This window comes from Cygnus olor, chromosome 2 (genome assembly GCF_009769625.2).
Source record: "Cygnus olor isolate bCygOlo1 chromosome 2, bCygOlo1.pri.v2, whole genome shotgun sequence".
Classification (NCBI taxonomy): domain Eukaryota; kingdom Metazoa; phylum Chordata; class Aves; order Anseriformes; family Anatidae; genus Cygnus; species Cygnus olor.
The window spans coordinates 6,542,985-6,567,326 of record NC_049170.1 but is presented as its reverse complement, the minus strand read 5'-3'; the positions used below and the strand labels follow the sequence as shown (position 1 = coordinate 6,567,326).

Here is a 24,342-nt window from a genome sequence, read left to right as displayed (position 1 = left end):
GCCTGGAAATGCGGCAGGGTGAGTCACAAAGAGAGCCTTAACCCAGGGAAACAGCGCTCTTAGAAGTGTTGGGAAGACTCGGGGTGGGGGGGGGGGGGGGGGGGGGGGAGGGGGGAAAAGCCCAAGGGCTGTGTACTTTGTTCTTAATTAGCTCTGGCCGTAATTTAGCTTGTCCTAGCTATACAAGGTAGCCTCGAGTGATGTGCTCGATGCATCTCAGCGGGAGCACCACTGCTGCACGGGGACCTGGCTGCGTGAGCTGCGGTGCCACCGCTGCAGTGAGCTTCACACCGCCCCACATCTCAGCAGTGACCTGCGAGTGCTTCCCCTCTCCCCATCCCACCTCGGTTTTGTTTTCTGGAAAGGGAAACCCGAGCACGTATGTGACAGAAAGCGTTGTTGCCAGAAACTCTGGATGCTGCGCTGGGAAATGCTCTTTGGACTGCTGTGGTAACACTCTCGCTCAGCACACCCTGTGTTTGCCTACCCAGTTTAAAGTGTTACCAGTTCCTGCATACAGAAACTATTTGCAGGAATTCATTAGCTTTCCTGCTCTTGAGCTTTGCAGCTTTTAAGCAGTGGCTGCTAACGATTTGGTCAGATGTGCTGTTGAAAATAAAATGCGATATAAATGTAATGTGTAATAGCTACTCCTAAATGGCTGCGCCAATGTGGATATTTCTAATCTGGAGCAGAGATTAATTTTTAATCTGTTTTTGTGTCATTGCGATATATCCACGAGGCTAAATTGGAAAAAGAAATGTTATTCCAGGATAAGCATGTTTGCTAGCAGATATATGGGAGAACCGTGCCTGAACGGCTCTGCTGCAATCGCCCCATGCGTGCACAAAGCACCGAGCGATTGCAACCAGCAGTCGTGGGCTGCAGTTTGAAGAGGGAGCCCATGATGTAGAAAATCCCTTGCAGGTGATGTGTCAGTCATGCCTGAGGACCAGGAGGGAGGGATAACAGCACCTCTGCTTCCCAGTTGAGGGCGAGCAGCCTGCAAAACTCTCAAGGCACTCTGGCCTTGCTGGAGCAGAAATGCCATGTGCGGCTGTGGGGCTCCTCTGGCTACCGTGTCCCCAACTTTGAAGCAACGCAGGATGCCACATTTTGCTTTTCAAAATAAAAAATGTGCCTTTTTTATTTTTTTTTTATTACTACACTTTTTCCCTTTCCCTTGTTTTTTTCCTTCTCGTGGGGGGGTTGTGATGGTGTACTTCAGCTATTTCTACACCCAGGCTGGGAATTACCCAATCTAAGACCTACAATATTTTCCTCTTAGCCCTGTAGGGTGGCTCAAAGCCTGGGTACTAAACAGCACCCATCCCAGCACCCACTGCAGTGGTCACAGAGCTGGCTCTGGATGTGGTGGGAATGAGGTGAAACTTCCCTTGGCTTTTTGGGTGTTCGTATAAATTGCTTCTGCAAGTTGGAAGAAGCCCTACAAGTTTGTTTCCTGGGTCACTCAAAACCACAACCCCCTTCATTGCTGCAAAAGAGAGCAGTTACCCAGGCTTTCCTGCCCTGGAAGGGGAGGATTTCAGGTGTCCATCCATCTCGACATCACTGGTGGGGAACAAGCAGAACTGGAGGAGGTGGAAGGGAAGAGCAGAGGGAGGACAGGACCAGGGCTGCAGCTGAAGTCCTTGGTGGGGGTAGCTCAGCAGTGAAGTCCTGCAGGATCCTAGGTTACTGGGAGTCCTTACAGCCCTGTGACATCTGGCCATAAGGGAACAGCTCATTTTATCTTAGCAAAACCAGCTGGGTGGTTTCACTGAGAACTGGGCATGGCGGCATGGCAGCGGTGGTGGCCCACCAGGCGTATTCCTTATTTCAATACTATGCTCTACAATACACATCCAACAGAAATCCTTGCTTTACATCTAGCCCCAACATCATCTGCACTAAAACGACTGGTGATCAATGTGACTTTCCCCTGAATTCAAGGAAATCTCAGCAGAAGGCTGGAGCCCAGCTGGAAAGAGCAGCAAATGCTCTCTCCCTGATGGGGAAAGAGTCTCTTCCTTCCCCGTTAAAAAGAAAAAAAATAATAGTCCTGAAATAGTCCTTTGTACTAATGGTCAGAAATACCTTGAACATCTCAGGAGTCTCCTCAGGTGTTTGCCAAAAGCCTTGTTCAGGATGCAGAGCCCACTTCATTCTAGATCAAGAAAATTTCTCATTGTTGGGAACATTGCTGTGATAGCGCATTGGTCAGGATGGGAGAGAGCTCCAAGCATAGTGGCTTCATCCATCCCTGGAGGTATTTAAGAGACCCGTGGACATGGCATTAAGGACATGGTTTAGTGATGGCAATCAGTAGGTCAGGCTCCTGGTTGGACTTGGTGATCTTGAAGGCCTTTTCCGACCTAGGTGATTCTGTGACTCTGATTGTAGGATCTCATATCAAACCTGGCAGCGGGTTTACCTGCTTGGTTTAATGCACACTGTGCCTCAACCAGGTCACTCCCTTCTGCTATCAGCTCTCCCCACCAAAGGTGGGAAGGAGAAACTCAGCGTGAGACCCCATCTGCACCGAGGAAAGGGTGGGGACCATGCTGCCCCATAACCTTCGGGAGCTCCCACATCCCCAGTTTGACAGCAGGTACCTGCTTCTGTGCCAAAACCACGGAGGACATGCACACATGCGGCTTTACGAAGAATTTGGGCTGAGCTTCTGTAATGTTGAAGCTGCTGGAGACGAGAGGATTTGAAGAAAAGTGGAGATGTTGAGGTGAAGGCAGTGTGCTGGTCTGAGGGTGGTGGGAACTGGCTCTGGAGCATTACGGAGGGCGGGCTGAGATTTCAGGAGGCCAGAAGGCAAACGAAAAGTGAAGCTAAAAGTTCTTCCTCAGAGGTGTTTGCTTAAACAAGCAAAATAAAATAAAATCCCTTGGAAGCAGCTTTTCGCTAGTGCACACCCGAAAGGTTTGACAATTCAAAGGCAAAAAAAGAAAATGCTAAAAAAAAGAAACTAAAACTGTTTGAAAGGCAAGAGGCTTAGAAGAAGGGCCATTGGCATGTGTGGTGTGTTCTGAAATTGCTTAGCAGAGAATATTGAATTGGGGGGGGTGAAGAAACGGAGGGAGAGACTAATTATATATAATCTTAAAATGAATTAGGTGATATAAATGTAATGAAAGCAAATCCTGTTCCTGGAGAGACTTTTCAGTTTGCATTTTGATATCCTAGGGCAATGGCATGTTGCTCTCTGACAGACAACCATTTGATTTGGAAATATGTGAATAATTGGGAAGTGGAACCTCTTTGAATTTGTTACTTTCCCCTCTAGCATCTGAAGGACTAATTATAGGAAGAGCTGAGAATGCCCTACGCGGGCATGCATGCAGCCAATTTTATACTTTGCCGGTTGCATGAGTCACTGCACTGCATCCTGTGCTCTTTGATATGTGTCCTTGCTTGGAATATTATATATTTATTTTAGAGATGGAGAGATAAGCGCGCTACACTCCGTGTTGCTGAGCTCCTGCAAAACATCTTACAAATACACGAAGTCCTTGGCTCCTACTGGAGGCGATGCTCACAGTGTGCGCGAAACCACTGCTGCATGGGGAGGTGCAGGGGCAGCTATAGCGTGGGATGGGTGTAAAGCCACGAGCCTGCAGGCAAGAGCTGCAGTTCCCAAGCTGCATTACAGTGTCTTAAGCTCAGCTTTTGTCAACTGGGACTTGGGAAGTTTGGGATCTTGTGACATTGACGAGTCAAATATCGCTGCTGGCTCATAGCTGGTCTGGATTCTGGGGCTTGGAGCTGTGCCTCCTGCTCCGGTTCTCCCCACCTATGACACCAGGACGAGGATATTTTTTGCCGTTAGTAAAGCAGCGCTGGGATGGGGAGCTGCAAGGTGAACCAGGAGGCGTCGCAGGACGGGGATGCAGGAGGCTGCGCTCGCCAGTGCAGTGCGCGAGGCCGAGCGTGGGCATCCTTTGTCTCGCCTTGTTCCGGCGATGGCCGCTTCAGAAGATACTAACGCAGTGAGGACCAGATGTATGTTAAGCCCTTGGGGCCATACTGAAATGCAAATGGAAATGAAATGGCGTGTTACATCCAAGAGCAGTCGTGGTGGTGCGGGCGAGAACGCTGTGTTGGCAGAGCCCGCATCGGAAGGGGCGAGCTGGGTATCAGCCCGGACAATGCCTTCTGCTGTTGGGAAACCTGCACATCATGCAATGTTGTATCTGGGGCTCTGAGGTCATTGTTACACAGATTATTTAAGCCTGGATGCATTTTTAGCTGGACTTTGTCTAAAGGATAAACACAGCCAGGGCTGATTTCCAGTCATCAGCTAAACAGCCGGATCAAGGGTTTGAGTCAGCGATCCTTGCAAAACGTTCCTGGCTGTCTTCAAAAACATTTCCTAACACTTTTTTGCTTTTTGGAATTGTAATTGTACAAATGTACCATGTAAACGGATGCACACGTTATTTTTACTTCGTGAATGACTCTGCTGTCGGGAACTTGTGTGCGTGTGTTTTGTTTCTTCTTCTCACATGGGTGCGTGGGGCTTTGCTTCCGACCTGCTTCCATGCACGCCTGAGACTGTAGCCTAAAGACGGGACTAGTCCTCTTCTGAGAACAAAGGAGCTTACTTGTCTCCTTCCAAAAAAGCAGTGGCACGGGGACAGGAGTTGAATATTCACTAGACATGTGGCTTATATCAGCACAACCAACGTGTAGTCCCCATCCCACTAGAAAAGGCTGCTGGAAGCAGGGCTTCAGCTCCTGCTGCAAGGTCGCTAGGTCTGCCCTGGCTTTTAGTGCAATTTGTACAACTGTTTCCAGCAGAAACGCCACTGTAAATTCAGATTTCAGGGTGAGAAAGCTAATCCCCATCAGTTATCCCAACATTTTATGGCAAGGAAGACACTATGTTGAATCCTCGATATGCCAAGCTCAAACGTGGTTGCAAGATGCCAGCTCGGACAGAGCACCGTGGGGACTTCTCTTGGCTTAGATTTTCAAACTATGTAGTGGCTTGTAGTGCTTACTCTGAGACATTTAAAACTTGTTTTCATCCCCCTTGAGAATCATTTTAAGATAGCTGAGTCTGGCTGCCCTGCATGAGCGTCTCCACTGCCTTTGAAACTCTTGGACCATGTCTTCTCCCAGGATGCAGTGGAGTGGGCACGGACGGGTTCCTCTGCTTCAGTGTAGAGGTCACTTATAATGTGTCCTTAGTGAATAATGACCATACTTTCCTCTTTAAATGGCAGGTGTAAATTCAGAATATTTTTAAATGGTGTTTTTTGGTTTGAGGACATGAAGTATGACCAATGTACATTGGCCAGAGTGGACCAGAACAGAAGCCCACCCAGCCCGGTGTCCTGTCCCCAGCTGTTGCCAAAAGACACCTGGGGAAGAATGTCAGGACAAGCAAATACACGTGATTGAGCACCCTGTAGGAAGGGTTCCCCACATCACCTGCCCTTTGTGTGAGGAACCACCTCCTCCAGGCCTGCTTTGGACCTGCATCCCACCAGCTTTGATTGTAGCATCGTCGGTGGCTTCACCCTTACAAAGCTGGGGCCATCCCTGAGATGGAGGAGATCAATCAGAGATATTATCCTCCAGTCTTAGTTCAGCATTAAGAAGAGCGCGCGTCTTTGCGCTCACAAGAAGCCCTAGGATAATAACATAATAACAGATTATGTTTTGCTGGGGTTATTATATTAAAGAACATAAATCCCATACTGGAGTATTTATATTGGAAAGTTTGAAATGTGGTGGATGCCCATGGGAGATGTCCACATGTAGCAGCGGGCTGAAACACTCCCATAGTCCTATGTTTACTCTGACCTTAAAAATAAAGATAAAAGGTGGAGAGCTCTCCATCCTTGTGGTCAGAGGTGGTCTGCCTGGGGCAGGTGCATTCACCTGCTTGTCCGTGTGAAGCAGATGGACAGGCCTACACCCTCCAAAAAGTTATCTAAAGCTTTGTTTGCTCTTCTTGGACAGCTGCCACGCGTTACCAAAGTTCATGAAAACTGGCTGAAAAGCCCTATGTTCAACCCTAGTGGGTAGCCGACTGGTTTTATTGCTCCACCGGCTGCCGTCACGGGGAAACTTTTCACGTTGCCTTGGTATTCTTTTGTTTTATTTTATTTAGAGTAAAAACGGAGTTTATTGCTGGTACGTCTTCCATTTCTGCTCCCGCTGATTACCAGGAGTGTGCAGCAATGTCTCATACTGCACCTTTTTATTAGACAGATGGGAGTAGTTTGCACGCCTGTCCCCCCGAGTGTATGTAAGCGTGGGGAGGCAGTGAGAAGATGTGTTCAGGATTGCAGTTTACTCATCTCTGTGTGGCTGCCAGACCTCCGTGAGCCTGTTCCTGCAGGCACCTTTCTCGTCTTACAACGCATGCATGCGGAGGTAAACAAATGATTATTGCACCTTGCTGATGAAGCTCTTGAGGAGAAGGGAAAGGGTTTGTCTGCAGCCTAAAATGAACATATTGCAGGGTACGGAGGGAGCATTTGCCTGATTTTTGCAGGGTGTTTTAAACAAGGGTGAACTGATCCTTGGTTGCCCTCTTAGTGAAATCCGGAGGAGTGAGAGGGAAAAAAATGTAAAATATCTCCAGGCTGAAGCGGTCTGCTCTGTCAAGGTTGGGTATGACCTGCTCTCTGAAATCAGGAAAGGTCTCTCCGCTGAGTATTCGGGTCAGTAGAGGGAAGATATCTGCATAAAATGATAGCTTAGAAATGCAGCCCGCTCTCACGTAGTGCTTCGCACATTGATGCCTGTTGATCATCCTATTTATGTACGGGGAAACCAAGGCATGGCAAGTCAGGGGTGACTTGTGGTGGAAACAGGACGGTGACTTTGGCAGCAGAGCAGTGCCAGTAGCACTCAACATGATGTGAATCACCAGGGATAAAACCTTCTCTTGTCACTGCAACAGTTGTGTCATCAAGGCTGCCAACCATATACTGTTGTTTTCCTTTCAGCAACTCATCTGCCTCCACCACCTGGGTTCTCATTACATTTCCAGTGATAAATCCCTCCAAATACTCGTGGTGTTCCTGAAAGTGCCCAGGCAAGAGCTCCTCCATCTCCTTGTTCTCATATGTCAGCACCTGAATATATGGGAGCAGCTTCAGAAATGGGGCTTGTGGAGGTTCCCAAACCTATCTGTGGTTTGGAAGTCATCTAGGAGTACACTGCTGAATCCTAGAATATTATTTAATATCATTTTATGTAATATTGGAGCTTAGTCACCATGGGAATGGGCATCTAAATAGAAAATTGAACAGGAGGGGGATGCATGCAGTTTCTGGGGTGGAATTGTTGAGCTCCTGTCATCCAGAAAGCTTGGACATGGATGGAAGGTAAATGCTTCTATGCCAAAGTGGTCCAAAGTGTTTCAGTCTTCCTTATGGCCTGAAAACACTGTAAAAGACCAGGAAGGAGAATACCTGCCCAAGAGCACACAATTATTTTGATGTTTTCCACCTCTGGAACAGGCAGAGTTTCAGCTCTTTAGGACAGCTCTGCTCAAACACATTTATTTCAAAGTGCAATCCAAATGCTGGTGACTGCATGTAATCAAGATAAAAGCTAATAAGGTGATTTCATTTTTTTTTTGTCTCTTTACATAATAACTCTTCAGCATCTCTTGTATAACTTGTCTTTAGAGACTCGCTGTAGTTATCCAGCCGTTTCTTTTGTGCCTTTCATTATTGTAACAGAAACAATCACTGGAAATTGCATGATGCTATTGGATTGTGCTGCATTCCTTCCTCAGGTCATTTGATGGTTGCTTTTTTCAATAGGCCCAAAGGAGAAAGGTATATTTCTGTAAACAAGAGACAAGTCCTAGATGTGCTGTAGTCACTTGGGAGATACTCCATTGTAAAGGAGGCTTTTGAAATTGCTCGTGTGGGATTTGCCATTAGGAGCATAAAGACTGGAGAAATGGACTTCTGATTCAGCTGACAACTTGCTTCTCATCCTGTGAAGAATTTTAGGAATGTCTTTACTTCCTTTTGGAGGGCTTAAGGCTAGTGTGTGATTGCAAAGGCTAGAGAGTTGCTTTTCTTCCTGCCTCCCTTTTCTTTCTCCCTAGGTTCAGCCTCCTTCTCAGTCTTTGGCTGAGGCCTGTTAACTCTTGAAATACCAGTGTATGCTGGAAAAAAGGCATTCGAAAGTCAGCATATTTGTGGGTTTGTTTTTGTTTGTTTGTTTCCTTGGGCTTTTTTTTTTTTTTTTTTTCCAAAAGTAGAATGATTTAAGTAATGTAATAAATGTTGCTTGCTTCAAGGAGTTATCACCTATTTTCATACATAATGCTGTGGGCTGAACTGGGGAAACTCTGGCTAGGATGTGGTAATGTGTGTTTGTCCTTTATCAGTTATAAATTATATAAATTATAAATCGTGCTAGTGCTTGTTTGTGCGCTGTGCTTGGGTTGTATTCTTACCTTTTGAGCTTAAATGTACCAGGGCATCAGAGCATCAGTGATCGCTCACGCACTGGTGGTTGCAGGTAGGACCAGCGGCTAAAACTTACACATTTTATTCTTTAGTACATATTGAAATATGGGGATTTTGTCATTCTGTATTTCGTATAATATGAGTCTTTGCCCAAAAGGGCTTATAACCCATCAAAACATTGACCATGCAAATCTAAGCAGGCTGGGAACTGTGGGCTTTGCTGTGACTCAGGCCTCTACATAAAGAGCATCCCCTGTGCGATCCCACAATGTTTCCTCTTGCTGAAGCCCCTTGTGCAGGAGTTGGTTTTTGTCTAGGGGATAAAGTGGAGGCTCTGGATCAGCCAACAAATGTTCATCATCAGGCTAGAATGGAGGTTGGTCCTCATACATTGGAAAGGGGGAGATCTGGTAAAATTTTTAATTTTCCCATGCCTTCTCTTCACCTGGCTGGCAAGGAGAAGCTAAATACCTGTAAAGCCATGGAGGAGCAGGGGGGTGACCTTACAAACCAGATTTCCAGACAGAGAGAATCTTCTAGTGACAAAGAGTTACGAGATTAATTCTTCCATGAGTCTACCACTCACTTGTGTAATCTGCTGATAAAGTGAGTCCTCTCTAGGGTACATTTGGATTTCGGTCACTGATGGAGTTTAAAATAGTGATTTTGAACCCTGTCCTGGCAGTTTAGAAAGATTGTGCTGTTTTATTTTCATTCTTCCTCCATCCTGCTGAGAAAACCGCCCAACTCCAAGTTTTGATCGTTCAAGTGGAAGAGGGTGACAAGAAGACAAACAAACATCATTTAGTTCTTGGGGGCATGCTTTCCTGATGCTTGACCTTTTGGACTTCCAACATCTTCTTGTCCATTTACATGCATTACAGTTTTTCCAATTACCAGTGAATTAAATTTGGAATTGTGGTATTTGGAAATGTCAAGCAGAATCAATAGAAAAGCACTTGGGGCCCAATCTTAGTAGACTCAGCACATTTTAAAGCATATTTGAAATGTCCCTGCTGATAAATCTCAGAGGACCACGTGTAGATTATGAATCGAGGTGCTGCTATTTGGGTACCAAAACTCTCGGTGGCTTACCGGGGCGCTGTTTCGCCATAATTTTAGGTGTGCATGGTGTGTTAGACACATGAGGCTCTGCCTAGAGAAGACCTGAGAAATAAGGAGCTCTGAAAGGGCTTTTCTGCAGGTGACAGCAGCATGGGAGGATGAAGGTGGTGGGATGGAGTAGGCACATGTGAAATGGCTGGGAAAGGTATCACCACATGGCTATCGCTCTTCTTCAAGTCTCTGCACTCCACAAGGAGATGCTCCTGTATCCTCATCCCTTTGCCTTGAAGGAAATTGGTTTTGTAGGCTTGCTTTGAATGCTTTTCAAAACTTCGGCATGCAGGGAGAAAATATTTATGAACGTAACATGATTTCACTTCCTCCTCCCATGCTCTTTTGAGACCTCATGCTGTCTCCCGAGGAGAATGGGAGAGAACAAACGATTTTGTTTTAAATGTCATTTCAGAATTTGCTGCATATTTTACTTAGTGATTTGTGGCATCTGGTCAAAATCTGCCCTCTATTTGATTTTTAGGAGCGTAGTTGGAAATATCTTTATCTTGTCATTAAATTCTAATATTTTCTCGCCAAGGTTGCAAAGTTTGGGGGTTGACACAACCTTCTCGGTAGGTTATTTGCACAACGTATATCCCAAGAGGGTCCTTTTTCATGCCAGAGAGTAGTTGTTGCTACCCAAAGGCAAATAAATTGTCTGCTTAATGCTTTTACAAATGTGCATCTTGAATTTAAGAAAAAAAATACCGAAAAAACGATATGCTTGTTCAAAAATTCACAGATCAGGGGAAAAAGCGACCTCTCATTTATGGAAATCCTATAGCAAGAAAGACATATCCTTAAGACTGGTGGTGCAAAGGAGTCAGTGGAGATAGGCTTGGCATTTTCCTGGTAGACTTGTGGCAATGGTCCTGGACATGCAGGTGTCCTTCGGGGAGGTGACACATTGGGGCCGAGCAGCTCAGCCCGTGTGCAGGGCCGGTTTTTGGTGTGTAGCGTCACGTTGGTTGAGGCTGGCTTCATTTTGTTTTTATCCTCCTGTGGGCAGTGGAGGAGTGTGTGCGTGTCTATGTTAAAAAAAAAAAAAAAAGGAAAAAAGAGAAAAGAAATTGGGCCTTTTTGTGTGTTATTACTAATCCAGTTTGAGCGCTGCTGTCCAAATTGCCTCGTTTGTGACCCCGAGTGCATTTAAACATGAACTGCAGAAGCACCATGGCATTAAATGCTTCTGATTGATCTCCCTGATGGCTTTATTAAAGAACTAAAACCTTTTTTGGGGAGACAGAAACAGTTAGCAATGCAAAGGGAGAAATCTAATTACATTTTGGCTTTGTCCTTAACCGAAATGGTACAAAATAGGATTTTTCTAATGGCTAACTAAAATGATCTCTTCTTTAGATAAAATATAGGAACGACCAGCTGAGTTCAAGTTAAAAAAAAAAAAAATGCACTGCTTCCAAAAATTGATTAACTGCTGGCAACGTTTCTGTCCTGCTGCACGCCAGTCCAGCCGCTGACCTGGCCAAACCTCCTTGGATCCCTCTGCCTGGCCGGAGAAATGATTTACGAAGCCTTTTTCTGCCCGATCCTCCCCTTTGGGCCAAGAGATTAATCTCACCGGCCACGCATGTGTGCGTGCGCGCTCCGTATTTCACTGAGTCCTTTTTCTACCCACCCTATTTGACTTAAAATGCCAGGGAAATCATTCAGAGGGATTAAATCTTTATTGCATCCTTTCCCCCGGTCGGTGGTAATGACTTAAAGCGTGCTCCTTCTATTTTACAAAACAGGTTTAACTAGCAGTTTGGGGGGAAATTGTAGTAAAGATCTAATTCTTTTAAATAATTTCCTTGTTATCTTTTAACAGACTTAAGCCCAAGTTAAAAATGAGATATACGGGGAGGGGATTGCTACACAGATGTCCGTGGAAGCTGTGAAGCGTGAGTCATGGTGTGAATATAGAAGCCCTGAGTTGTCATCCCTGGTGAGCAGGGAGGATGTATTTCTTAATATTAAAAGTTCCTTTTTTAATTTTAAAAGAAAATGACTTAAAGCCTCCTGTCCTTTTGAGACTGGTTGTCAATGGCATCATTGCAGGTTACCATGGCAATAGATGCTGAGATAATAGATTAACAGCCATTGATTGACTAGAAAACTTGAAGCTCTTTTATCGTGGGATATGCCAAATCTATTGACAGAAAACAGAATTCAAAGTAATATCCTCCCTTGGCGTTATGTTCTCAGTGCTGCACGGGCTGCTTTTACCTGAGCCAGCTCAAGAGCCAAAACGTTTTGAAATAGTTGATTTTTTACCAGGATTTTTAATTAGCCAAGGCGCTGCCCTGGAGGATCTCCCACACCCAGCTGCCTGGAAGGGCTGAGCCTGGGGCTTGCGCCTGGGTGTCCGTGGGCACGGGACTGGGCTGCCAGCCCCGGGGTCCCCAGGGGCACAGCGAAATTTTGGCTTGTTTCTGGTACGTGGGGCCTCGCCGTGTCAAAGCTTTGGTGAAAGAGCGGGGGATACGAGCAGCGAGTCTTTAAATCCTCACGCACGGTTACGTACTTAACCACAGATGTCATCGCTGGTTTGATGCTTTGCCTAAAAACGTATTTAGACCTATTATTTAAGGACGGCAGGAATGAAATCACTGCGCTCGGGGAATACGCGCTGGAGCACCACGTACTAATTGTGGATTCGTTATAGGCTCTGCAGAGATGCAACTGGGTGGTCTCTCTAGAGCAACGTTTTCCAAACTTTTCCAGTTGCAAGCTTCTCCTGGCTTGGTTTCGTGATCTGAAACGCTGGCAGCAACACCTGGAGTTCCTTTAAATTCCAGACTTGCGTGAAACTTTAGGGCTGGTGTCTGGGGCAGGGAGAGCTGGGGGCAGCAGCCCTATTTCGTTGCCTTTCCCTCCCGCACCCGATGCCTCCTGGTGTGCTCTACGCCTGCTCATGTCGTTGTTTCCCCAACCAAATGATGTCCCTGTGCCAAAAGGCAGCCCTGGTGGCTGGGTGAGCATCCCCATGGGTGCTGAGCAAGGGCAAGGGGCGTGCGTGTGCCCGCGCTGCAGTGGCTCACCCCGGAGGATGCTGTGCGGCCAGGTGAGCGCCCAGCAGCCTCACAGTCCCCAGCCTAACCAAACCGTGCCGTGGGTTGAGGGATAGCTCTTGGAAACAAAACCAAACCTCAAACAAAGGGCCCGACTTTCATAATCACACATGCAAGAATGCATCCGCAGTTGCTTAATTGCTACATGCAATTACCCTCCAAATTAGAGGGCAATTACCCCAATTCGGTGTACAATCTCTGTCATTTTATATTATAAAATTACATGTACAAATAGCTATATAGGGACATAACTAAGTGTTTGCAAATAACTTCAGTTGCATACACAGTTTCATGTATAAAGCCCGGTGGTTTTGACAGTTAGGCAAACAGACTGTCTGGGAAATCACTCCGTGTTTATGCAGACTATTTTGACACATCCCATCTTCTCGTATATACTTTCATTTTAGGTTTTAAAAAGGGGGCAGGCAGAGATAAGGAGCTGAAATTTATAGCAGCCTTCAGCCTTGGGGAAGATATTCCCTGTGTATCTAATTATGAGTTAGGAGCCCAGCAACTGCTAACACCTAGACCCGGCGCTGCTGCACAGGATCCTGGCTATAATTTAGCGGCTGTCGGATAATGACACAGCCCCGTTGATCTGTCGGCCGCTCCAAATGAGGAGAGCAGAGCCTGAGTCTCAGATCAACATCAAGGTCCCAAGGCTGAGGTCCTGCGGGTCGGGAGGACCCTGTTTAATGAGCTCCCCGTGCGCCTGGCGGCTCCCAGGTGCAGGAGTGGTCCTCCCGCGTCGCACGGTGCCTCGGCTCCTCTTCCATCATTACCTGCCTCAGATGGATGCTGGGGGCCTTGCTCGGCAAAACCCTGGTGATGCTCCGCTCATTTGGAGCAGAAAATCCGCCTGAGGGAATCAGGCTGATGACAGCTTTTCGGCTGAATTTGAGTGCTGGTGGGTGGGCTCCCTCTGTCCTCGTAGTGTTGGGGTGCTGGGTGTTGTTTGGGCTGGGTGGTGCTTTGAGGATGTTTGTGTGTGGCTTCTGTTCGAGGAAGGCTGGGGAGAAGCCGTGCTGCATCGTCCCCGAAGCTCCAGCTTGGTGCAGCAGGGTGCCAGAAACTAAGCCGCTGGTGCAAAGCCTTAATTCTTCGTTATTCTTCGATTTCAAGCAGGACTTGAGATTTTATTCACTGCATGGGTGTTTGTAGGTTGTGGTGTTAAAACCAGTCGGTGCTGCTGTGCACAAAGAGAAGCCCGTGTTCCAAGCCAAGCCTTGTTGCATCAGGTGTGCACGGGTGGAAGGAGAAGAGTGCTTCCCTTGCCCGTTTTGGGCCCAAACCCTCTGATTCTTGCAGCTTGAAGCAAGCAGCGGGGCACGGCTCAGCTGCACCTCTCCCACCCGCAGCAGCTTCCAGCCTGGCATTTCTTGCAGACCTCATGGGGATTTGGGGAACTGGGTATGTGTCCGTGATGGAAGGGGGAAACAGGAGGCAGCAAGACCTTCATGCCTTGAAGAAGCAGGAGCAGAGGTTTCCTCCTCTTACTCCCCCTCCAAGGGACAAAACCCATTTTTAACCCTTCTCTCCCTCCATTGCAAGGGGGTTTTAACACAGCGAATGCAGATAAGGCAGCCAGCTGCAAAGTTTGCTCTCTGCCTGATCCATCCCAGAGCAAGGTGGGAGGGTTTCCTGATGAGCTGAAGCAGCGGGCACATCAACAGCCACTCCTGGAGCTGTGTCCTTCATGCTGAGACCTTCTCGGGCACAAGCAGAAGGGTTTCCTGCAGCTCCGGGCACCCAGCAGGCTGGGGATGCTCACCAAGGGGCTTTTTAAGAAGATCTGAAAGCAGGTAGCAAACACACGGGATTTTTAAAGTGTCTCCTGAAGGTGAGCATCCTTAAGAGCGGTGTTAAGGGAAACGTACATGTATTTAGTCATCTATCCCAAACTTTGTACGTGCTTTTGTTCAACTTTGATAGGGGGAAAAAACTGCGAAAGGCCGTTTTCTTGGCGCGGTTGCTGTTTGCAGAGTTCGCTTTGCGTGTTTGCAAGCAGATCGTACTCTTAATCTGAAACTTGTTCCAGAAAAGACAACTGTCTTGGGGGAAGGGAGCCTGGGCTGAGCTCAGGATTTAGCAGGCTGAAGTTTCTCTTTTCAAAGCACAGCGGAAACCTCAAATCTCCCCACAGCTTTGTGCATTGTATCGGCCCTCGGCGCAGGTGGAGAAAGCAGAGGCTGCCCAATATTGCTTGAGGTTACAGACAGCGGTAGCTGAGCTGGGATTAGATTTTGGGGCTTCTTCCCAGCCAAATGGTTCATTAAATCTCCTCCTTTCTGGGAGATTTGGTTGGGGGAGGGAGAGGAAATTTCCGTCTAGTGCAGAAGCAGGATTTGGGTTGGGCTGATGGGAAAGATATTACAAAATGGGATTCGAGGAATGGACCAGAAGGTAACAGTGAGTATCAGCTGGAAGCCATGTTAAGTATTACAATGATGCTAAGATATTTACTCATTCCTTTATAAATAAAAAGACATCAACCCCTCTGCACACGAGGCGATGCTCCCCCACTTTCCTACTGATTTAACTCTTATTTAGCAAAAACACTTAATCTGCCCTAACAAAGCACAGCATAAGTAGCGGCAGAACAAGTATCAAGGCTTTAACAAGGAGTGTCAATATTGACACTGTTCCGTGTTGAGGGATATTGGTAGGTTGTTTTTATTATAGTAAGCAACTTGTCAGAGGAAAACTCAGATGGAGCTTTGCAAGTGCCGATAAAACCTGCAGGTGCTATTGAAATTGAGCTCTTGTTCGTGTGTGCTTTGAATGTAATTTCCAGTTCCTGAAGTCAGCTTTATGACTTGCTTGTACCCCTCCTCCCTTCCAGTCTCTCCCATGATGCAGATGAAACATTCTTCCCAAAAAAGAGTTATTGAAGAATCGAACACCTCTTCAAAATGCAAAGAGATCTTCCTAGTCCGATGGGTTTGCTCCGTACCACAAGAATTACCCATCGCTGAGGTCAGGTGTGTCAGTACCGGGAGCAGGCTGGGCACATCACCCCCAGCCCACGCAGCGACCGTGGTCACACTTCTTGTGGTCAGTCTTCTTGTGGTCACATTTCTCGTAGTCACACTTCTGCTCTGTACCAAGTCATCTTTTCTCGGGTGACAAGTGATAGGACGCGAGGAAACGGTCTCAAATTGCACCAGGAGAGGTTTAGATTGGACATTAGGAAGAATTTCTTGATGGAAAGGGTGGTTAGGCACTGGAACGGGCTGCCCAGGGAGGTGGTGCAGTCCCCATCCCTGGAGGTGTTAAGAGACGTGGACGTGGCACTAAGGGATGTGGTTTGGTGTCGGGACTCGGTAGGTCAGGTTGATGGTTGGACTTGATGATCTCGAAGATCTTCTCCAAGCTGCAGGGTGCTGTGACGCTGTGCACTCCTTACCTGCTGCCTGTGGCCAGCAGAAGGCTGCATCAATAGCTTGGTTGCCATCTCCAGCTCAGGTGCCGTCTCCTGAGTGCACTGTGCACTGCAAAACTGGAAGCTGATGCTGGTGACAGTCTGGAGATGTGGGGGCTTCAGGAGCTGCAGGCTGTGGGAAGGTAGTTCAGGCTCCCTCCTTGTTCACATGGGACCAGTCCTTCAATCTTCACACTTCAGCTTTTCGGGTGGGAGCAGTGCTGCCTTCTCCAGCTCAGGGTGGTGAGTGTGCTTATGTTGGTGGTGGATGGGTGTTCAGATGGGGTAAGTGCGATGTGACAAAGAGTGTCCAAGGTCAGGAGCTGATGTCTGTGCCTGGCTGGGTGTTTTCTCTGCCAGCTGTAAACCACTCACTGCTCCGTGTCTCCTGAAAGCTGAATTGAATCACCTTTTAGAGACCTTTCAGAAGTGGCTGCTTTGCCTTGTGGAGCAGGAATCACAGATGAAGTTGCATTTAGATCATCCAGACGTGGCCCTGACCGCCTTAAACCCAACATTAAAAGTTGCACACACGGCCTTGGGAGAAGGCAGAGTCGTAAAAACACTGCAAAATTTTCCTGCCAGAAGCGTAGTTCAGTGTTTTGCAAAGCTCTGGCTATTCTGGGAGCACAGCACTTTCATTTCACCATCCTGTGGGACCCATTTGTGTTTTTTACCCAATTGTCCGCACAGTTTATTGGGATACCTACATTTTTTTTTGTGATTGCGATCCATCAGTGTAACAGCCTGGTCTGACCTTGCCTTGGTTGGGTGATCCCAAGGGCAGATGGCTGCAGAACATCTCAGGATTCAGAAAGCCACGCACTTCATGGTGCTATTTCTGGCTATCTGCTCACGTCTCGTGTGTTTGGTTTCCTTCTTTCCTCTCATTTTAAACAAATCATCAAAATGCTGTGATGCAGAGTATTTCCAAATGAAGAGAGGATTTCTAACGTTTAAGACAAAACGTGTCATGTGTGGATATCACCATGTCCTTGCTTAACTCCTTTTTTAAACTGATGTATCTATAATTGTGTTTCTGCTGTGCGGTCTGATGGCCATGGAGGAATTGCTTCACTTTAGGGGCTGCAAGAACTCCTTGGTTCTTTGATACAAGGTTGTGATGTAGTAAAAAGACAGGCTCTCCATAGAGAGCCCTTGGTTTGTGGTGGCCAGAGGTCTATGTGGGGTGACCAAAGTTGTTCGGGGAATGGAGTTGCTTTTGCTGAGGGTCTTGCTCGGGTGGAGAGGCGGCATGAAATAAATACATGGCATTTAGCATGAGGAGGCTTAGCGAAATAAGCCTGAAATGGGATCTAAGTGAGGACTTGGTATCGGTCTGGCCCTCCTCTGCAGGATGAATATTCTCTATTTCCAGTTATGTCCTACCCGCATAATAAACCCTTTATTTTTACATGGTGTTTCCTGAAATAGTGGTGGAGAGGGAGGCTGTAACTACCTTGTGTGACAGCCCTGCACGTGGCAAGCAGCACCCTAGGAGGTTCTCTTTCCTAAACAGGCCTTCTGTGGTTAAAAAAAACTGGGCATGGGTTGCTGTGTGCCTCCCTGTGCTAGGGACCTGTGGTTGAGGCACTGGCCAGAGGGGACCTGGGGGGCCTGTGCTGGGCTCTTGACTTCACCACAGGCTCCTGGTGTGAGCCGAGGCCAAGCTGATCTCTGCTCTCCACCTCAAATTGGCAAAGGAGAACACGCCGTGCTGAAGCTCGTGTCTATGACAAGCATAGTTCGATACCAACGCGTGCGTCACCCAAACCAAAGCCCCGTGGAGATGCGCCTCCTGAGATCTGTGAATGATTTTGCTTGAACGTGGTTGGGCTTTGACTTTTGCTGCAGGACCAGGCCACGGGGAGGCGGAGACGAGGGAATGCATTTACTACAACGCCAACTGGGAGCTGGAGAAGACCAACCAGAGTGGCGTGGAGCGCTGCGAGGGGGAGAAGGACAAGCGGCTCCACTGCTACGCCTCCTGGAGAAACAACTCGGGCTCTATCGAGCTGGTGAAGAAAGGCTGCTGGTTAGACGACTTCAACTGTTACGACAGGTAAAAGCCTAACCGGTTGCTCTGAAGGCAGGTTTAATTGTTCCTCTAAGCGCAAAAGCTTGTGATTTCTGCATCAAGGAAAAGAAAGCAAGTCCAAGTCAATTGGCCCATTCATCCCCAGTAATTACCTCTGTTGCTAATGCAGCTCTCAAAATTGTCACTTTAGTTTCTAAATAGAGGCTGCAAAATGCACTTTAAGTTTTTTTGTTGTGTGGTGTTTTTTTCTCCTTTCCCTTAGCAAAGCTTTGATAATTCTGGCATGCTTTGAAAAACGTGTCCTGTACCATCAAACGAAGAGCAATATGTTCTTCCAAGAGCATTTGGCGATACAAAGGAAAACTTGGAATCATTTGGAGCTCTCTAGAAAAAAAAAAAAAAAAAAAAAAAAAGAAAAAACAGATATCTGGGGGTGTTTAGAGGTTGAGATATTCTGGCATTTGTGATGTTGCAAAAAGTTTGACTGTTCTTCGGCTGAGCGAAGAGATGGGCTGGGAGAAAGAGTGGGACAGCAAAAGTAAAGCTCATGTTTGCGTGTTGCTGCCTGTAGCGAGCTGAAAAGCAGAGCAGCTTTGTAGTACGAAGGCTCCGGCCTCATTAAATAGCTGGGAGAATAAGCTAGTCTTTTCTCATTTCCCTTAATGCAATTCTACAGAGGGGAAAATAACTCCAGCTAAAGAATACAGCCCTCTGAAGTTTCCCGGTTCAAAAGGACAATGCTCAGTAGTTCTGAGCTCAGGCAGCGTTTCTGTTAAAAGCGAGAACAAAACAACAAGCACCAACCAAACAAAGCCCAGCCCTATCAATAAGCAGTATCAGAATACAAAATTCAAGGATTTCCCTCGGTATCACACCAGCATAAGCTGCTGTCACCTTCGTGCAATCACAGCATCATTTTTGTAGCTTCTGATTCCAAAGGTTTTAGGACACCAGGTCCTAAGCTGTGGGCTTTAGCTGGGACCAGCTTTGTCCGATGGCTGGAAGTTTTCCTTAGTCATTGCACGGTGTCCCTGGTTTTGTGCCTATTGTCTTGGCACATCCCAGCTGTGAGTTAGTTCCTCATCTTCCTTCTCTTATTAGCGCTAGGCTTGCTTTCCTACCACACCTATTCCCTTGCCAGTTGCATGGTTGGGCTCTGTGTAAAATTAACTTTTTATTTTTAACTGATAAATCAATCCTTCTTGGCCCATTAGTCTTTTTAATGCCAATCCTTCTGAGAACAGAAGGTCACTCCAGTTCCCTACTTCCAAGCAGAAGTGTTTACTGTAAACAGATTTCTCCTTTCAGTGCCTGCTCTCGTACGCAGTGACACTTGTATTGTCACTGAGAGTCTCCGTGCAGGGATGTAGTGCTTCTTAATCTTTGTCATAACGTGTTGCTCCGTTACAATGGTTAAAAGTTTCCAGGGCTCCTCACAAGCCTTTTCTCAGCCCTGGGGTTGAGCATCCATTATCCTGCAGCCCGATTCTTCAAAGTCGCAGTTCAGGGCAGAGCTAAAAGATGTTCTGAGAATTAGCAAACACTGCAAGTGTTGAAAGCAGCATTTGAAATAAAGGTTAGCTTTAATTAAATAAGGACTGTTTAAATCGAGTCTTTTTTTTTTTTCCCTTGAGTGCCCTCTTCAGTCTTTCATGCAGGTAGCGTCGCATCCCACGATGGCAAAAACAGCTTAAAAGATGATTTTTGCAATCAGCGGTGCTGTATTGTTGCCCTTGCCTTCTCCATCTGCGGCACCTTTGTGCAGGATGCTGAGCTCCTGGGTGCTGAGCTCCTTGGGCGATGCACCTGGAGCTCCCTGCAGTGTCCCCTGCATGCAGGACATGGCCCTGCTGGGCCCTCCTGCAGCATCTCTGGGCTCAGCACATCAGCAGCACTTGGTGTTACAAGACAGGCATGTAACTGTGTCACAGGAAGGTGACAACTGCAGGACAGCAACAGTCGGGATGCTGAGGATGAGGGCTCCTTCCTCTGCTCTTTATATTAAGGAAACCAGAACGTGGCACATGTGCATTGAAGGCTGTAGAGGAAGGGGACTGGTTAAAAATCAACCGGGTGCTATTTGTTTATTTACACAGCCCCACCGGAGAGGTCGTGCTCACATTCCCTTGAAGAGCACGTGAACTGCCTCGAAATGTGCTCTTGCTGCCATAGAAAAATGTGTCATTCTCTCCCACTATATCATTTTTAATATTTGCGAAGTATAACATGTCAGATGTACCTGGATGGCTGCCCTGAGCGCGCACCAACTGAAAGACAGGGATAATGAATTGCAGATGTGGAGCAGGCTGTTTTCACTCATTAGCTTGATTTCTTAACCAACAGATTTAGCAAAGGATGTGTTTGCTATTGAAGACTCCAATACCGATGCTTTTAAATCCAAATGGCTTGTTATCTGATTTCAAGGAAAAGCATCTGGAAGCATTGCTTAACTTGTTGAAATATCTGTGTCCATTTGAATAACTCAAATAGCTGCTTTCTTTGAAGTTGAAAAAGAAAAAGGCCCCCAAACCAACCAAGTGCTTCCCAGCTGAGGCCTGGCGTGAGGCATTTCAGCTAAAGCTGCCTTTTTTTTTTCCCCTGAAAGGAATAAAGTCCTGACAACTACCCTGCATGACGATTTAAGAGAGCCCTTTCCATCCTCCTCATGGCATTAAGTCAGCGATACCACAGAAAGGGAGGCTTGGCATGGGTTCATAAATGAGTAATAATGTCAAACACATATGATTGTTTTGCTACTTCCTCCGAGTGGTTGAAGGAAGGAAGTTATGCATATAATTTAGCTGGTCTTCAGGAAATAGTTTGACACAGCTCTCTGCAGAGAGCAGCTCTGCAAGTGGAATAACTAAAAGCAGAGGGCAACGCCGCGAAAAGTGGCAGGGAAGGGAAGTGGGTATTTAAGAAACAGAAAGAAAGAACTGCTGGAGCCCTGCAGAAATCATCTCTTCTGCATTGATCTGTGGGAGAGGGAGGATGGGGGGAAGTGGAGTTGCTCTGGCACGTGGAAGCCCCCTCACGCCTTGCAAAACGGGGAGGGAAACAGCGCCAAGAAGGCTGCCTTGATAAAGGGGAAATTAGAAACGCGAGGGCTGCAACCTGAATTCCTTAAAGGCTTTCGTACAGGTATGGGATTTTTTTAAATGGGAAGGAGATGGCACTTGAAGATAAAACTCAAAAAAACCAACAAACTTCCAGCCTCCCTCCTGCCTTCAGCAATCAGAGGCACTGCAGGTGTCTTGCAGCGCGTACAGTTAGGGATGCTAACACCTGTGAGAGCAGTCTTAGCACAGCCCTCTTCATACGAGCTTTATGGCGCAAGCTTTAATTGCATGCTCAAACACCTCTCTCCCCTGGTAGCATAGGTACAGGCTGCAGGAGAGGCACGACTCAGGATGCGAGGCACCTCTCCGTTGTTTTTCTGCTTCTCATTCACTTAGCGGAGCCTGCTGTTATTTATTATTCACCATCTAATGCCTTCAGTACATATGGAAGCATTTGTTTCCTTTATGGCCTTTTCAAGGGTCCCTGCTATCCACTGGGGTATGTGAGTGCCGGGTTTCCTGTAAGCAGAGCCTGCCAGGCTGTGCCGGCAGGACAAGGCATGTGGAGAAGACGATTTTGTGGGATGTCCGCATTTGCTCCCAAAGACACGAGTTGGCTGACGTTGTTTTTCTTTGCTGGTGTGCGTGTCCCTCCCTGACGCAGGCAGGAGTGTGTAGCCACAGAAGAAAACCCTCAAGTCTTTTTCTGCTGCTGCGAGGGCAACTATTGCAATGAGAAGTTCACCCACTTGCCTGAAGTAACCGGCCCAGAAGGTGAGTGACTGCTGTGGATGAGGAACTGGGGGGTCTCTTTGCCTTGACCCAGTTTGTGATTACTTTGGGTTGCTGGATGCTGAGCACAAAAATGCATCTGACAGGACGCAACTTGTCATTTGCTTACAAACTTCCCAAATTCCCTAAGGTTCTTTAAGAACAGTTTTTTAGTGTAATTTAACTCTGGATAAAGTGTGTTGTACCAACACTTCGTCCATCACTAGTGAGGATAGGGTTTTCTTGGTGGTGGATGTTCACAGTGGGCTCTTACAAGCTCTCAAGGAAGAGGTCAGTGTAACTTACACAAGGGGGATCAAGACTCAATCTCTTAAAGGCATTTTGACACCTACTTCTTAAATTTTCATTTCACAAGACTCCAAAAACCTCGGGCATCCAGAGTTTTTGCTTTTTATTGGCTGAAACGCGGTGTTGTGTTGGTCTGAGGATTAAAAGGGAATGGGTGTGAGGTTTTGGATGTACTTCAAGGAAAAAAAAGTCATAGTCGGTCCTGCTTTAGAGGCTAATAGAAAAGTGCTGGTTCTTTTTGCCGTAGGCTCACATTCAAGTATCATTCAATAAAAATTATTAAAGCAGGTGTATCTTTTCCGTAAGATGATTTCTTTTGCTATCAACTACCTGCATTTACTGAGATGTTCCCAGAGACCATTATCAGATTTTCCTGGGCTTTCCTGTTAGGTTTTTAATTGTTTACATGGTTTTTATTATCTCCTGTTATTAATGTACCCGTAGCAACCTAGTAGCAAATATTCTTTCTCTCAGTTTTTTTGTTTAATTTGGCAAGTCTTGCTATTTTTTCCTTCCCTGTCTCCAACATAGCAACATGGCTCCATTTAGTATTCCCATTGTTTGTGTCTCAACTGCACTGATGTAATTTGGAACAAGAACTACTGTGGGAATAGTGCATTTGATTGTGGCTCCTGCAGCACTTTACTGAAAACTGACGTCTTGTCAATCACTGCACAAGGCAAAGCAACTCCGTGAGGGGTTTCATGCTCTGCTCGATTCATATCTTCGGAAGGGTTAAGAGGAGGAAATTTTCTGCCTTTACGTATCCCAGTAAGAATGCCCATCTTAAATAAAGGTCAGAGGGAAGCTCATTCTGCAAAGTGTGCTTTGGACCACTGGACTGTTGGTAATAGCAGTATGGAAAAGAGTAAATGGTGGAGCCTTGTGGATGGATGTGATGAGACATGCCACTAAGCCTTGTTGACTTTGGAGCAGAAGAAAGGACAGTATTTGGTTATGTCTGGACAGGTAGCTCACGGTGTGGTTACGCTTCTAAAGGGTCCTTCCCCATGTTCTCCTTGATCTTTCCTCACAGTCATATACGAGCCGCCGCCACCAACGCCCTCTCTGCTCAACATCCTGGTGTACTCTCTGCTCCCCATTGCTGTCCTGTCAATGGCCATCCTCCTGGCCTTCTGGATGTATCGGCACCGCAAGCCCCCCTACGGGCACGTCGACATCAATGAGGTGAGGAGAAATTTCTGGCTTCTCCAAGTCGTTTCCCTCTGTTTGTACATTATGGAAGGCACAGAGGCTGCTCAGTGTATCTACAATACCAACTGGTTCGGGTTGGAAGGGACCTCAAAGCGCACCCAGTGCCACCCCTGCCATGGGCAGGGACCCCTCCCACCAGCCCAGGCTGCCCCCAGCCCCATCCAGCCTGGCCTTGGGCACTGCTGGGGATGGGGCACCCACAGCTCCTCTGGGCAACCCATTCCAGTGCCTCACCACCCTTACCATGAACAATTTCATCATTTTTCTTCAAATTTCACACTTTTCAGGTGGCCTAACTTTTCTTCTCCATCTTTATGAGGTCAGCGCTACAGTCGGCCCCATGACAGTGTTAGCACCCCCTGTGAGGCTGGTGGGTTTAGACCGGGTTATCACCATTTCCAAAATTCCTAAGGGATGGAGTTACACAACCCTGCTTGGTGGCAACTCGTCCTCCAAAACCGTCAAACCCATTGCCTAATTTCAGCCAACTTTGCGGAGGAGTGGAGATTGTAGAGATTAGAAAGTCCCTATCAGTTTTATGGGGTGAGAGGAGATGTTTTTTCCCTGTTGAAGCTCAGTTTTTATGAGCCACCAGAGAATGCATGCAGGAGGTCATCCTCACAGCCCAAAGCCATCGAGAACTGGTCTTTGCTGGCTCTGCTGTGCCCTGAGCCTTCTGGTTTCTTCTGAAGGGGCCAGCAGCTTCCTCTGCCCTGTACAGACCATGCTGGGAGCCTTTCAAAGCTGAAAGTAGATAGGACAGAGCTCCATTGCCACATGTCGGGGCTGCATTGTTCTCCCGACAGATACTATCTTTATAATGCTGACAGACCTGTTTACTGCCAATTGCTAGGGCTATGGGAAGCACTCCTAATTA

The 24,342-nt window shown here is 47.0% G+C and overlaps 1 protein-coding gene across 2 annotated transcripts in view; it reads left to right on the top strand.

Annotated features, from left to right (window-relative positions):
• The window catches only part of ACVR2B (activin A receptor type 2B), a 92,898-nt gene that overhangs the window by 54,379 nt on the left and 14,177 nt on the right, over positions 1–24,342 (top strand). For both annotated transcript variants that reach the window (XM_040548886.1, XM_040548885.1), the window contains exons 2-4: positions 17,928–18,135; positions 21,835–21,944; positions 23,287–23,438. In XM_040548886.1, coding sequence (XP_040404820.1) covers positions 17,928–18,135; positions 21,835–21,944; positions 23,287–23,438 — 470 coding nt within the window. The remainder of the gene's footprint in view (positions 1–17,927; positions 18,136–21,834; positions 21,945–23,286; positions 23,439–24,342) is intronic.